Source organism: Pyxicephalus adspersus, chromosome 2, assembly GCF_032062135.1.
Source record: "Pyxicephalus adspersus chromosome 2, UCB_Pads_2.0, whole genome shotgun sequence".
Lineage (NCBI taxonomy): Eukaryota > Metazoa > Chordata > Amphibia > Anura > Pyxicephalidae > Pyxicephalus > Pyxicephalus adspersus.
Window position 1 is genome coordinate 11,075,904 of NC_092859.1, and position 15,789 is coordinate 11,091,692.

At 39.6% G+C, this 15,789-nt stretch overlaps 1 protein-coding gene across 2 annotated transcripts in view; it reads left to right on the plus strand.

Moving 5' to 3' along the window:
* The first annotated feature begins 8,037 nt into the window (after nt 1-8,037).
* Nucleotides 8,038-15,789, plus strand: part of TRMT1 (tRNA methyltransferase 1) — a 13,603-nt gene continuing 5,851 nt past the window's right edge. Inside the window, exons 1-11 of one of the 2 annotated variants that reach the window (XM_072399473.1) lie at nt 8,038-8,106; nt 9,722-9,942; nt 11,233-11,288; nt 11,371-11,507; nt 11,958-12,145; nt 12,682-12,797; nt 12,954-13,066; nt 13,811-13,959; nt 14,051-14,134; nt 14,739-14,808; nt 15,416-15,550. In XM_072399473.1, the coding sequence (XP_072255574.1) occupies nt 9,731-9,942; nt 11,233-11,288; nt 11,371-11,507; nt 11,958-12,145; nt 12,682-12,797; nt 12,954-13,066; nt 13,811-13,959; nt 14,051-14,134; nt 14,739-14,808; nt 15,416-15,550 (1,260 nt within the window). In that variant the 5' untranslated portion in view covers nt 8,038-8,106; nt 9,722-9,730. The remainder of the gene's footprint in view (nt 8,107-9,721; nt 9,943-11,232; nt 11,289-11,370; nt 11,508-11,957; nt 12,146-12,681; nt 12,798-12,953; nt 13,067-13,810; nt 13,960-14,050; nt 14,135-14,738; nt 14,809-15,415; nt 15,551-15,789) is intronic. The other variant, XM_072399474.1, reaches the window with a different exon arrangement.

Consider the following 15,789-nt stretch of genomic DNA (forward strand, 5'->3'; position numbering starts at 1 on the left):
ACCTGCAAACTCCATGCAGATAGGGTCCTGGCTGAGATACGAACCTGGGATCCAGCACTGCAAAGGTCGGAGTGCTAACTTCTGAGCCACGAGCATCTCACAGTGTACTTCAGAGGCTACAGAAAATCATCAGAATAACATCCATCATCATCTAGTCTTTTCATCCAAAGCTTGACTGTCCTTGGCCCAGCATTTTCATTCATTGGATTTCAATCCTTTTAATTATAGAGACTCAGCAATATATGTGGATGTTACCAAAGCTTCCTGTTTTCAGAAAGCTATGGACAGTACCTTGCTGGCCCCTTGCAGCAACCATAGTTGTCTGCATTGCATAGAGTAGCACCAAGACCTAATGATGGGTCCAAAGAAAAGGAATGTAATACCAACAGGTTTTGTTTAATAATTTCTTTAGTTGATGGGGGTGAAGGGGAATTAGGAAAGCAAAATATAAAAAAAAATTCTCATCCTCCATCCACAGAAAAAAAAGTCATGTGTATGTCTAGTTTGCTCATTTGTGGACTTGTGGTGTGCACTGCAGTAACTGCTGTTCATCATAAATGTCTACAGTCAATCGCTTATGACTGCCACAATTTTAAGCAAATTTATTTATTTTTATATAAAAGCAGACTAAAGGATGAAAACCAATACGTTGCATTGCATCATTCGGTCTGATTTATGAAAGCTTTCCAAGGCTGGAGAGGATACACTTTGTCAGTGAAGCTGGGTGATCCAACAAACCTGGAATGAATCTGGTCCAGGATTCAAAATATTTGCTAGCAAAAAGTAAATTATTTTAAGGAATCCATTCTAGGTTCGTTGGATCTTCCAGCTCTACTGTTGAACGTGTATGTTCTCCAGCCTTGGAGAGCTTACATAAATCAGGCCCAGTGTATTATAATAAAGTAGAACCCCAGCCTTTCTTTCACTTTTGCACAGTTTTACAGGAGTGTAAATCACTGTGCAATAAAAGCTGCAGCAAACCAATTGACACCACTGCATTTCCCGTCTGGAGGATATCCAGCATCATCTAGTCCCTCCCTGCCCAACCAAACTGTCCCTGGTCCACTCCTTTCATTCACTGGATTTTATTTATTTCAATCATGAAGTCTCAGCATCATATGTGAGTGTTATCTAGAGTGCTCTGTAAATACAATCTAACAGCTACTCCTGCAGACTGACATCCACTCAATAAGGCATTTGGATATTTGCACAACATTTAGTAATAGCCAATACTGCTTGCCTCAGGACTCAAAGTTCTTGGGATGAGTTCTGATTCAGGGTGCTCTGATGTTTCCATAAATATTATAATCATATTAATAGGATCTAGCTGCATAGAGAATCACAGAAGCAAGAGAGCATTTAAAATACCATAAACACAATTATAAAAATAATGATTCCCATCTTAATGAAAAGGAACCAGAGAAGACAAAATATAACCAAATTCAACATTAGATTTTATTTTTTACAAAATGGTAATTTATTTTAGCTGCACATTCACACCAATATTATTTCTGTCATTCCTAATAAGCTATATGTTTGTATTGGCAGATAAATATTTACAGGTATGTATCACTTAAGTGTCTGTGTCACTGTCTGTATCTGTCTGTCATTTGCAACCCTTTTTTAATGTACAGCACTGCGTAATTTGTTTTTGCTATATAAATATTGTTTATTAATAATAAAAAAGTCACTTATGACCCCTCTAACGGTTTAGCTCCTTCAAGCTGTGCCACTTTCCCCTTGAGGAAACCAAGCTTTGTTTTCCTTCCGCACAACACAGCCAAGATCAATAAAGGAGAGTGCAGCGATCCAGATTTCCTTGTTACCACAAGTGCTGCAGAACCAGCAGAACAACCTGTGAATAATGCATGTATTACATATTTCTAAAGACTTATTGTGTGAAAGTAGGGCATGTGTTCTGGAACAAATCAATATATCTTCGGTTTCTTTTATTCATGCAGGTGTTTACCAGGTACCCCCAGCTGCATAGCAGGCTTTCCCACTTATCTCCTGCAGTTTCTACATTTATTTCCCATAATTCATATGTATGTAAGAAGCTCTTAGCGGTATACACTTATCCCTTCATAGGCCTTGTCCAGGGCAGCATGTACATTAAGAAATCACAAAGCTTTTAGCAAGCTTTGTTGAAGCTTTTAAACCAACCTTCCGCTCCAGTTTTAGGATGTTAAACACAGATCTTAAGTTTTACTTGTAATACATTTCCCAATGAATGGTATTTAAACACAGGAAAACGATCTCTGAGTTGATTTTATCAAGTTTAAAAAAAAAATCATCATATGCACAATAGATTCGCATGAACACAGTAAAACAGTGTCGCCTTCTCCCCTCCCCGATCACAACAGTACCATTGTCTTCATCAACATTTAGAGGACACACAAGCCAATTGTTCCAGCAATTCTATGTGCTACAGAAGTTACACAATAACTGAAAAAATAGGCAAGGAACTTGGAAAAAAGTTGACAAAGAAAAGTCATGTTGATGGCTAAACTTTGTACTCTATCCATTGCTGTCAGCCATTACAAAGATGTTGTTTTATTAACAATTCTCACAAACTAAATCCATTATATCCACCATATAGTTTAAATTATGTTAGATCTACTGTGGTGGATTTCCATACCTTCACTATAGAGCAATAGATTAATACTATACCACACTATTTATATAGCGACAACATATTACGCAGTGCGTCCCTCAAAGGAGCTCACAATCTAATGTCCCTACCATAGTCATATGTCTTGAATACAGTCTAAGGTCAATTTTTAGGGGGAAGCCAATTAACCTAACTGCATGTTTTTGGGATGAAACCTGCAGACACAGGGAGAACCTACAATCACCATGCAAAGGCCAGAGGGCTAACCACTGAGCCACCATGCTGTCTATAGATGGCGACTCTTTTATAGAATACATAATGTCACAAAATCTTTGTGTGTATTTTGGATACCAGTAATAATATCATTTAAGGGAGCCACTCATATTTTGAACTGTACATTTAGCACCTGAATACACAAGAGAATATATTTTTTCCCCGTAGGCATGAACTATACAGGTACAGTCATGCCGCAGGTACAGCATAGCACCTTGTAGGCAGCCACATTGTCAAGAACACTGGGATGAGATTCCTGGAAAGATTAGGATTAGGATTAAGTCTAAAATGAAGAACCCCTGGAAATATTCTGCTTCTGCTTGTGAGCTTTAAAAAGAATCTTGTGTGAATGTCAACACCCTGTGACAGGGGCCATTGTAACCAAATCATCAATGATATAACTTCACATGTCGGTGGTTTCACTGCTTGGGTTGATGATGGATTTATATAGGATTCTGCTTTGCAATAATCACCGTAGCATGTTCCCATCACAAGTCCACCTGTCTTTATTAAAGGGAGAGATGCGAAGTCTAAAAACCAGAGGAACCAATCGCTGTATTACTTTGACTTCCAAAAAATGAATTCCTTATGAATGCTACATTAATAGACTTTACACTGATGAATAAGTCAACCATTGTGTACAGACCCAAACTTTATAGGTTTGTGTATAATAAACCAGATTTGTAGCTTTTAAAATGTATCTGAGCCAAGAGATGTGTTAGCACTTCTGTATGTGTTTTATATATGTGTAGATAGATAGATAGATAGATAGATAGATAGATAGATAGATAGATAGATAGATGAATAGATAGATGATAAATAAAAGATAGATAGATATGGGATAGATAGATAGATAGATACAAGATAGATAGATAGATACATCTTTGTTTCTGTAAAAAAAAGGGAATTTAGGGAATTTCCCTTCAGTTTGGGGAGATAATTCTCATTTACAACACTCAAACAGAAATACAGAAATAATCCACTGGCAACACTTCCTCCCATGACATCTGTCTGAGAAGGGATTTTTTCATACCTCCCCCCTTTCTGTCCTATGTATGACAACAATTTCCCCAATGGCATGCAAAAAAGAAAAACTAAAGGGCTGTTAAACCTTCCCTTTCAAAACGGAAAAACATTGTTTGGCTTTAGATATACTTGGTACCCCACCTCAATCACAGTATATTAAGGAAAGTCCACTTCTTTGAAAATGTGATCCCCCTGGACTCAAAACACAGACTGCTAGAGCTGAAATCAAGACTTTGTAACACACGAAAGTGTAACATAAACATCTGATGGTACAGCTGTATTCCAAGTAAACATGTTACAGTGATTGGATATACACTGAATATGAGAATTCTTGTTGGAATATGAAGTAGTAATAGCTCTTCGGGGCAGGGTCCTCTCCTCCTCCTGTGTCGCTGTCTGTATCTGTCTGTCATTTGCAACCCCTATTTATTATTTTTTGTACAGCACTCCGTAATATGTTGGTGCTATATAAATACTGTTTATCCACCTCGATCATGTGTCTTCAATACAGTCTAAGATCAATTTTGAGGGGAAGCCAATTAACCTAACTGCATGGTTTTTGGAATGTGAAAGGAACTCCATGCAAACGCTGGGAGAACATACAAACTCCATGCAGATAGTGTCCTGGCCAGAGTGCTAACTTCTACTGTGCTGTACTTTCACTTAGTGTTAAAGCCACTGGGTCAGAGTAATGACTAAAAAACTAGCATTTTCAGAATAAGGTGAGTCTCTAAAGATCTCTCAGAAAAGCCGAGACCTGTGGAACCTGCAATTTTCCATGGTTGAGAGGTGAATGCTTCTTACTTTGGGTTCAGCATTTATTGTCTATATCACTCCTTGTGATATGTAGTGCATGCCTTTTTTTACACCATTGAGACTGCCCAATAATCTACAGACCAAGTAATGACCAAATCAGTCCTCCTGGTCATTGTGGTCATATATTTTAAATCATATTATAAAACAAACCTGTACTGTGCCCATTTGACCCATTGGTATGACTCAGGGTCAGAGGGGTTAGAGGGGTCTCAGAGATTACACAGGGTCTGGCCTTTACTTTCGTGATTGAACAGAACAGCAGCATGGATTCTGAGAGACGTTATGTGTTCGTATGGAAGGCTGAATGTGAATCTTCAACTTTGTTCATCACATTTTTTTCATATTGTCAAATTAACCTTTAAATGTTTTAATATGGTAAGTTTTGTTTTTGTGTCAGTACGGCATAAGGGATTGGATGAAATAAAAAATCTTGCAAAAAAAGTCTTTAAAAAATATTTCAGATGTTATAGATCTAAATCAAATGTCCACCAAATTGTCTACTTTTTTCAATGTACAAAAATATAACTGACCCTGCAATCTTTCTACTTGTAGACCCAGCAGTTATCCTTTTCATTGTTGATTGATGCCAAGGTCCATTGTCAATTACCACACTGTCGGTGAACCCCAGAGAGTCTCATATACCTCTCCTGGGTGGTTGTCAAAACCCCAGATTCATTACAATGATGCAGAAAGTGGCACTGATATCATAACATCATTACCAATCATTACCACTCTTTGTAGCATTATCAATCCTGAAGAAAGAAATTGGAATTTCACAGCCAAAGCATTCATATCTGTCTGACCCGCTAACCCCACTTCATTCCTCTCCGTTATTAGTATTATTAAACAGTATTTATATAGCGCCAACATAATACGCAGCGCTGTACATTAAATAGGGGATGCAAATGACAGACAAATACAGACAGTGACACAGGAGGAGGAGAGGGCCCTGCTCTGAAGAGCTTACAATCTAAGAGATTCTGCAGTTCTTTCTTTCCAGTTTACCTAATACCCCCGTACTTACCACTGAGGACATTGGTCTTCTCTGGGTATTCAAACCTGCCGGTGTAACAGGAGTACTACAGGCTGGTCACATTACTTTGAGGGTCAAAAATTAGGAGTCAAGACTACTTTTTATTATTTAGTTGAGTTTTATGAATAGATAAACCCAGAAGGAACCAAGCAAAGTGCCTGGAAAGGTGGCATATCCATAGGGGTTTAACCAAAGTTGCCAAATCTTGGTGAACTCTATGAGATTAGCACTATCTGTACAAAACTATTTTACACGAGGGTTGGAGAATAATTATCACATCTAAGACTTGATTTAGTCTAGAAAGGTTCACAGAATGCACCACCAAGCTCAGAACAGATAGCACAAAACTTTATCCTATTATGTGTCGTAGGAACATTGGAGCCAATAATGTCCAAGAGGCAAACCTCTGAAGACATGGGGGAAGGAAAGTTCAGGAAGGAATGCCCAAAACAAAGTGATGGAAAGTCCACAATACATGCTAAAAGTAGCCATCAAATTGAACCATCTATTACCAGTGTTTCTTAACCAGGGTTCCTCCAGAGGTTGCTGGGGGGTTCCTTGAGTATCTTGTGCCTCCCAGCTCAGTTTAGGTAACACCAATTAACTTTTTGGCTAACATTTTTCCCACTGGCCAGCAATGTAAGAGATATTCTTCCTACTGACCACCAATCTACTGTGTTCTGTAGTGATTATAGCAGATGTTCCCTGAAGACCTGAAAGTTATTCCAAGGGTTCCCCCATGTTAGAAGGGATTAAAAAAGCTAATATAGGACATGATGGATCTGCAGTAAGCCCCATACAATGTATTGTTTCCAAGATTATTAAAATTGATCCAATACTTTGTATCCAATGAGCAATACTAATTACATCAATGAACCAAGATTGCACTACATCCTCCCAGGATTTAGTGGACATTGAAGGTCAATATTCCAGCCATTTACATATAGGAAGGAGAAAGTTTTTTTGGACATAGGACAACGTGATGTAATACCTTTCTTGAGTCTCTCACAAGGATGAGGTCACCAAGGAGGACACATCAAGGAATAACGCCAAACTGGGTTGTGGGTATATCCCAGGGAGAGGTCTGTATAACTGCATTCTTTCCTAGGACCCAACTAGGGGACAAGTCGAGAAATACTCAAGGATTTGGATTCTTTATAATGGTCTTCCCAAGATATCACGGAACTGAGGAATGATCTCCTCACTTCTCAATAGAGTCATAATATTCTAGGTAGTTTTTACTCTCTTCAGAACTGATGAAATCATACTTCATGAGACAGATCCATTATATGGAACATAATCATAAAGAATCCAAATCGTTGAGAATTTCTTGGGTTGTACCTGGGTCTTGGGTTGGATTTGGGAAATTTGGAATTAAGCCAGGAGAGGACCGACACAACCAAAAGGGAAAACTTGTTATATTTCCTAACTATTGCAGTGAAAAAGGTTTTCTCTGGATCCAAGAAGAAATGCCAGTAAGATGTGTAGGGTGATAAAGGGGAAGAACAAGGCCATTCATCAACAAAAGTAGCTAAGAAAGATGGGGACTGGATAATCTACATATAGGCAAATATACTTGTAGATTGTAAGCTCTTTGGGGCAAGGTCCTCTCCTCCTGTGTCACTGTCTGTATGTGTCTGTCATTTGCAACCCCTATTTAATGTACAGCGCTTCGTAATATGTTGGTGCTATATAAATCCTGTTTAATAATAGTAATAGCGCTTGTTTCCCAATTCTGGGCTGGGACTGACTCCACGTAAAGTAGGAAGTCAGTGAGTCAGTCTTTCGGTACAATTAAAACCTGATCTGTTTGGCAAGCATCATTGGGGCAGTGGTTGGTGTTCCATAATCATGGCATGTGCAGGGTTCTCTCCTCTTCCTGTGTCACTGTCTGTCATTTGCAACCCCTATTTATTGTACAGCGCTGCGTAATATGTTGGTGCTATAAAAATCCAGTTAAATAATAATAATAATACTAATAATAATAATAGGTTTGCTTTAACAGAGACTATTTGGCCTATAGAATCTAAATGTCATTATTTTAATTAAATATGGGATGGCTCCCAAATGTTTAAATACATTTTTAGATAACAATGAAATTCAATAAAATTATTATAGAAATAATGCACAGCCAGAGACAAAATAACATACTCATGAATTAGAATAGAGCAGCTGTTGCAGAGCCGCACTTCCAGCATATAACCGGCAGGGGGCAAGCAAACCCTTGCTGTTATATCTTGCGTTCTTCTAGACCTTTTGAGCCTCGCCGCTTCCTGTCTGCGTGTGCAAAGATGGCGGCGCCCTTGTGAACATGCTGAAATGAAAAACTGAGGAGTTCTCGAAGGAGGTGAGTGCTGGTAATGAGTTGTCCGGGTATATAGTACGAGGAGAGACGAAGCTGCACAGCGTGCCTGTATTGTTATTGTAGCATTCAATGGGGATGGTGGAGTGTTGGGTAAACAGAGAGCAGTGTAAGGTATAAATCAGGAAGTTAGGTGTGTAAGAGAAATAACTAAATGCATTTTTATGGATATTTGTAATGGGAAATTTAATGAGTGAATAGGGTTAAATTCATGAGTGATTGGGATAGAAGATGAAAAGTTTAATTGCTGACTTTTTTTTAAAATTAGGATCTAAATATAAAGTTATCAAATATTCTGCACGTGATCACCTCTAAACATTCCTAATTCTAAACACTAGATGCTTAAAGCTCCCTACCTATCAATCCATTCAAAACAGCATTACGGATACCCTGGGGTATCTTTTGTGACCACACAAGCCCCACCACTTCTTATCAATCAATTGCAGCCAGTGGTCCTTACTTCCATGTGTAATCCGATCACATTTTAACAAAGAAGATTTTGCAAAAAATGCAAGGGCAGTTAAATATATTTAGATCCCTCCTTGGAAAAGTAGATTAAAAGTTTTTTTTTAAAAAAATGTAATAAAAAGGTAATAAATGTTCCGATCTGCAGCTTTATCATACAGTGCCTAGGTGAGGGGTGCGGTATCCTCCTTTTAGCAGAATCCTGGGGAATGCAGAGCAGGTCCTAAAGACTATGCTAAATCTTTTTTTTTTTTTTTGTCACCTGCCACATGTGATGTGGGAGGGATCTTTTCAACTTATAAATCGGAACAAAATAGGTTTTTAAGGCAGAAAGTGAATCCAAAAATGAGTGCAATGTAAAAAGGAGATACAGGTAGTCCGCGGGTTACATACGAGATAGGGACTGTAGGTTTGTTCTTAAGTTGAATTTGTATGTAAGTCAGAACAGGTAGATTATTTTAATAAATGCAATTAGGACAGATGTTTGTGTCAACATATTATTAGGCAGCGTGGTGTCAGTTACTGTTACTAAAAAAAATCCTCACTGCGAGTTAATCACAAAAAAAAAAAAAAACTTTATGTAGCCTAGACATTTAATAACTTCTGGAGCAAGCTGTGCTTTGATATGCAAAAAGAAACAATTGCAGAGTTTGTCTTGGTCATTAAAGAGTCACAAGAGGCTGCAGAAAGCGCTCACCCCCCGAAGATCACCCACAACCTCAGCTAGGTTTAGCAAAAGATTTTATCTGCAAGTTATGCAAACCGCCCCTCCCTTCAAGCCTCCATCCTATATACAAGCAGCAGGGAAGCCCCGTTTATATCTAGGAGTCATCCATATGTCGGATGTCCTTAAGCCGGAGACCACCTATAATACATAGCAGCCAACTCCATGTAATAGAGAAAAAGTGAAGTGAAAATGCTTGTGGTCTATATTAGGAGAGGAGACTGGGGTGACAGCACTTCTCCCCCATAGATACTCTATAGGGGAGGTGGGATAATGACAGATCTGCACTCTCTCCCCTTCACTTGCATTACGATGCAGACCTACTGTCTACTCTTCTGTTACAGGGCATTATGTCTGTTAGTATTATCAATAAACTACAGTTCAGATTCTTTGATTGTTTTGCTCTCTCAGGTGTTTTTGATGCGTGGCTCCAATTTTCAGCTCCTCCCTAGTCATTATCCGGCTTTGTTATCCAGATTAGGACAACTGACAAAGATTTTCTGCAGGTTCAGCATGGAGGGTCCTGCAGTATCAGGAGAAGCCATAATTACAGAAGGAAAAGCCAGTGTCATCTATCCCAGTGCCAACCAGGTGTTCTACAACCCTGTCCAGGAGTTCAACAGAGACCTGACGTAAGTTACCTGAATGTGTGTACAGATTATGGGGGGGTAAGGGGGGATAGAAAGAGTTTTTATGTACTGCTAGTTTTGCACTATTTCTTTATTTGTAGGGCTGCTTTATCTTACTTTATCATGTTCTGGAGGAAATACAATGTAGCAATAATGTTATATTGAATTTGCGAATTGCACTGATGAATAGCATTAACAAACCCTGTTCATAGTCTCCTGTAAAAGCAACAAGGGGAGCACAAGAGGGACATGGCTACTTATGTCATGTGTACTTTATGGGGGGCAAATGTAGCATGCCTAAGGTACTTAGCTGGTTCTAGAGATTATTTTATCATTTAAGGCACGAGAACTTCATGATGGTACTGAAGTCTGCCCTCCCCTTCCTACCTTCTGCACATTCATATTCCTTTTGCCAATATTGCAGCCCATAATAAAAATGGACCAATGTTTATGAATAGAGAGGCCGCTGTGATGCTGCCAGGAAGTGTTAGGGCTTTGCCTGCTCAGAATACCTTGGCCATCAATGAGATAACAGAAATATGTAGGGACTTAGCAACAAGTTCCTACTCTGTCTGGGCTTTTATGCTTCTACTCACTCATTCCTGTTACAAACCTCAGCATTTAAAGGAAGCATTTAACAAATAGGAAGCATTTATATTCAAGTTTAGACCACTTAGCATTTATATTCAAATTTAGACAAGTCAACTTAGACCTCACCCCTACCACTTCTCAGAAACATTTTGTACCCTTTATTAAGATATATGGGTGGCTCAAACAATATGATGACCAAAAGGTTGGGTTAAGCACTTTACAGAAAAAGTTGAGCTGCAAATTTTCTGTAGATGTTACTTGGGCTGGGTACACATGTGCAATGGTTCTCGTCCGATAGAATCGTCTCAGGGCCAATACCGGACAAGAATCTTGCGTGTGTACAGCACTCCTCGTCCATCGTTCAAATGACTGTCCTGGTGGATCCACAGACGATGGATGACGAACGATCGTAATGGAAGTTAAGGGGGAGAGAGCACAGCGGGGTGTCGCTCCATCGTTTTCCCCCCTCTCCATAGAGCAGAACGGTGCTGTATGTACAGCATTGGTTCATGCATCGTGCAGTCGTTAGTCGTTGGAAAGGATCGCCAAAGATCCTTTCCAACAACAATTATTGCACGTGTGTACATAGCCTTGATCTTTGGATTGTTGTGACTTCTCCTTCAATGAACTGATTGTGTGTTAGATCATCATATTGTCAGTTGAAGATTTATGCTGATATTATGACTCCACTTTCTTTAACAGATGTGCTGTCCTTACAGAATTTGCTCGTATGCAGCTTGCAGAAAAAGGCATTGACAGTGAGTCTTCCTTTATATTACAATTGATTTACTTTTTGCCATAATGTCATTTTTAGACTTTTTTTTTTTTTGTTCTTTACAGTCATAGTACCAGGTGAAAGAGAGAACAAGAAAGTGATTGTGAATCTGTCTGATAATGCAGAGGATGAAGATAAACCTTCCCCGGAAAATGCCGCCCCTTCCAACCGTCGCACTGTCACAGTTGGGGAATCCTGTCCTGTGAGTGTTTTAGTCAAACCCCTTGGTGCGTCTTTGAAGAGAACCTTCTACCTGTTCCTATCAAATAGGTTCAGCCAAATAAATACTCTCTATGTAGGAAAAAATGCTTATTAGTTTATGAAGTCCAGCGCTGTCTTCATACCTGGAGTTTTCTCTGTGCTGGTTGTATTGGAGCCGGTTTCTTTCTGGTGAGCCACTGTGAATGCTAGAGACCTATAGGAATTTTCTAAGGCTCATTGGGGAACCAGCAAAAAAAAAAGTTAGTGTTGAAAGGTTTGCTTTAAGTACTTTTATTGTCATCCAAAATCCTATGCTGTGCCCTGATACCTTGGCACTACAAGAATCTTGCATGCCTGTCTTCAGCACATAACCACTGACCCCCAGACTACCATACATTTGTTCCTCTTCTATAACTATTATTCCCTAATGAGTGATCATTCTTTCTTCCAGGAAGGACTTCGTGTGTTGGAGGGCCTGGCAGCCTCAGGTTTACGCTCCGTTCGATTTGCCAAGGAAGTTCCTGGCCTACAGAGTATCATTGCCAACGACTTCTCATCAAGTGCTGTAGAGTTGATCAAGCGAAATATCAAATACAATGACGTGGAGAATTTGGTGACGGCCAGCTACAGTGATGCCAGGTTAGCATTGCATGAAAGAATAATTCTATAAATGTTATGGGATGGACCAGTTTTAATAAGCATGCATCCTAGGCACTGGAGATATAAGTGCTTCACTAATATCAATGCCTCCTGAGAATATAATAGGCTATAAATGGCTTCCTTCATTAACTATTTTATGATTGTCACACCCAGTGGATAATTCATTGATAGGCTAGCACTGGAAGGTTGAATTACCAAGCTTCCTAAGTACTCCTCATGGCAAGCATGATCAAACAAGTAAAATTTGTAGCTCATCATAAAAGTAACATAGGGAAAGACTCTGGGCGTTTCACTTTTACATTTGTTACTAATACAGTGGGGTGACACCTTAAAGTATTGGTAATGGATTCATGATTGCTGCCTATCCTGGACAGTAGATGGCCAAACGGGCACAGCAATGCAATCTGTTGGCTGCCAGGTTAAGTCAAAGGTGCTGGAATAAAAAGACAGTAAAGGGATATTCTGGAAGGGATTCATTTATAGAAATCTAACACTCTCTGCTCCCACATCTTAAGGCTGTTGATGTACAATAGAATGGGAATCCGGGATCGCTTTGACGTCATAGATCTGGATCCCTATGGAAGTCCGGCCATGTTCCTCGATGCAGCAGTGCAGAGTGTCCGTGATGGAGGTAGGTAACAGATCTTCGATATTTCATTTTACCATTTACCAGGGTTATCTGCTTTTTGTTAAGAGTTGGGTCATCTGTTACCACTCTCTATTTTATTGATATTCTCTTCTGTCTTTATTGTAAAGCCAAGAATCTCACCCTCTCTTTATCCTGCAGGGCTGTTGTGTGTTACCTGCACTGATATGGCTGTATTAGCGGGCAATAGCGGGGAGACATGTTACAGTAAATATGGAGCCATGTCTTTGAAGTCCAGGTTCTGTCATGAGATGGTAAGTAATGTGTCGTTTAACTGAGAGAAAAGGCTTTTGCTTCCTTTACCCTGAAATGGCTTACAATCATCAATCCAGTTATCTTTAGTAAATCACATTTTTTTTTTTCAGTGTGTTAATGTCTTTAACTACAGCTGGTATGAATACCCATTCTGTCTTTATATTAGCATCCTGTTTGCCCATAAGCAAAAAAACACAGAGATTTAGAACTCTGCTCCAGGCGGGGTTCTGTTGCTTTGCAGAGTATTATCAACCGAAAACACTGTGCTTACAGAAGGGTAGAGCGTGGGAATGGTGATCAGTGTGCTGGACTGCCCAGCTAACAAGGCCCGGAGACCTGACTAGAGAAGCAGAATGACAGCCATTTTTATTTTCATGTAGTATCTGCATCCAATGGGTACCTTATCCATGAGTTGCGTTGGAAGAATGAGTGTCAGTACAGCTTTAAAAAGTAAGATGGGATAAATTCAACATCTACATAAGATCTATGATTAAAAAAGCAATGTCTAAAGTTCTGCTTTACGTACAGAAAAGTCCGGTGAAAGGGAATAACTTTTCCATTTTATATCTGTTTTGTGTATGACGCCAAAACTTACTGATCACTGTGCTTTACCCATCCTGACCATTTCTAATAAATAAGCATGGCCCTCTGTATAAAGTGTTGTGAACATGTTAGAAATCCAAGCACTTAATTGTATGTTAGCAAGAACAAACCCTAATGATTCCCTGTGTCTTCTTCTTCAGGCTCTGCGCATCCTGTTGCACAGCTTGGATTTGCGCTCCAACTGTTACCAACGTTATATAGTTCCTCTGATAAGTATCTCTGCTGATTTCTACATTCGTGTGTTTGTTCGAGTCTTCACAGGCCAGGCCAAAGTAAAGATGTCCGCCAGGTAAAATAACAGATGTTACTTTTCGACTGGATGGAGATGGTTTGTTTTATAGCCTGTGTAATGTAATACAATTCCTCCTATCTCTGCATAGCAAACAAGCAATGGTGTACAACTGTGTGGGATGTGGAACTTTCCATCTGCAACGTTTTGGTAGAGCTGTGGCCCATGGAAACAAGTAAGTTATTGTCTTATTACATCTGTGCACATGCATGGCAATCACACACACTCATACATATAGATATTTAGAGATACATGGATATGTATGGGAAGGGCTTGTGAATTATCCACATCCTTAACTGTTACATGTACAACATTCCAACCATAATATAGTCATAACTTGGCCTTACATTGACATTTTGAATTTCCAGCGGCGTCAGGAGCCACTGAGGTTTTTTTGCAGTCTGTCTTCTCTAAGATTTCCTGTTCCAGAGAGACACTAGTGTCCCCAAAGGAAGAGTTACCCACACCTCTTGAAGACAACTTACCAATACCTATCACATCCCTGCCATTTACCTGGTGCAGCATCCTTCACTATGCAGAACTTCTTATAAAGCTTTGACCCTCTGGAGATGAGACAGGGCTGCGATTTATCTTCTGCTGCACCACCCGAAGCTGGTATTTTATAGCATTTTCTTGTGTTTTGGTTGTTGTATTTCTTTCAATAGTTACATAGTAGGTTAGGTTGAAAAAAGACATAAGTCCATCAAGTTCAACCACTAGGGAATAAAACATATGCAAGATATAAAACCCTACAAGACATAACTACTTCTTCTTCACAGCATGAAGTACTCGGCTGGCACTGGCCCCCCAGTGGGAATGAACTGTGAGTTTTGCCATCAGCGTCATCAGGTACAGTTTTGTCCACCTGCTCTCTTCACATATCAATCTTTTTGTAAAGATCACCATACAAGTTACAATTTATTGTACAGTCTCCTTTAGATTTAGTATTATTATAATTACACAGTATTTATATAGCGCCATCATATTATGCAGCGCTGTACAAAGTCCATAGTCGTGTCACTAACTGTCCCTAAAAGGGGCTCACAATATAATGTCCCTACCAATCATAGTCATATGTCTTTAATGTAGTCTAAGGTCGATTTTGGGAAGAAACCAAATAACCTCAGTGCATGTTTTTGGGATGTGGGAGGAAACCGGAGTACCCGGAGGAAACCCACGCAGACACCGGGAGAATTTGGAAAATCCAATGCAGAGAGTGTCCTGGCTGAGATTCGAACCTGGGACCCAGGGCTGCAAAGTCCAGAGTGCTAACCAATGAGCCACCCTGCTGCCCGTGCTTAGTAATATTATGTAATATAAGGACCTACCTAAACTATCCAGTTTATATCCATTCATACAGGTCATAGCAGTAGCTATTTGTTGGTAGATCTATCACCTGACTGTAATGTGCATGGTAAATGTATCACCCTACTGACTGTCCCTCATTTTTTTTCAGGTGGGAGGTCCCATCTGGGCTGAGGCGCTCCATGACAAAGAGTTTGTGCGAAGAGTTCTGTCTGCTTCAGAGCGCAACCCAAAGAGGTTTAAGACGGCCGACAGAATAGAAGGAATGCTTAGTGTGGTCACCGAGGTGAGTGGATGAAAGTTTGTCATGTGGGTGGTCTTGAATGTCATTAAAAATTACTATTGCCTAGATCTGGTTTTGTACATCTTCTTATGTCAACAAAATCTTGTTCTACTGCACTGTCTCTCATGAACAAGTCACCATAGAGCTTCCTGTGCAAGGATCTAGTCCTTACAGAACTTCCTGAGCAAGGATCTAGTCCTTACAGAACTTCCTGAGCAAGGATCTAGTCCTTACAGAACTTC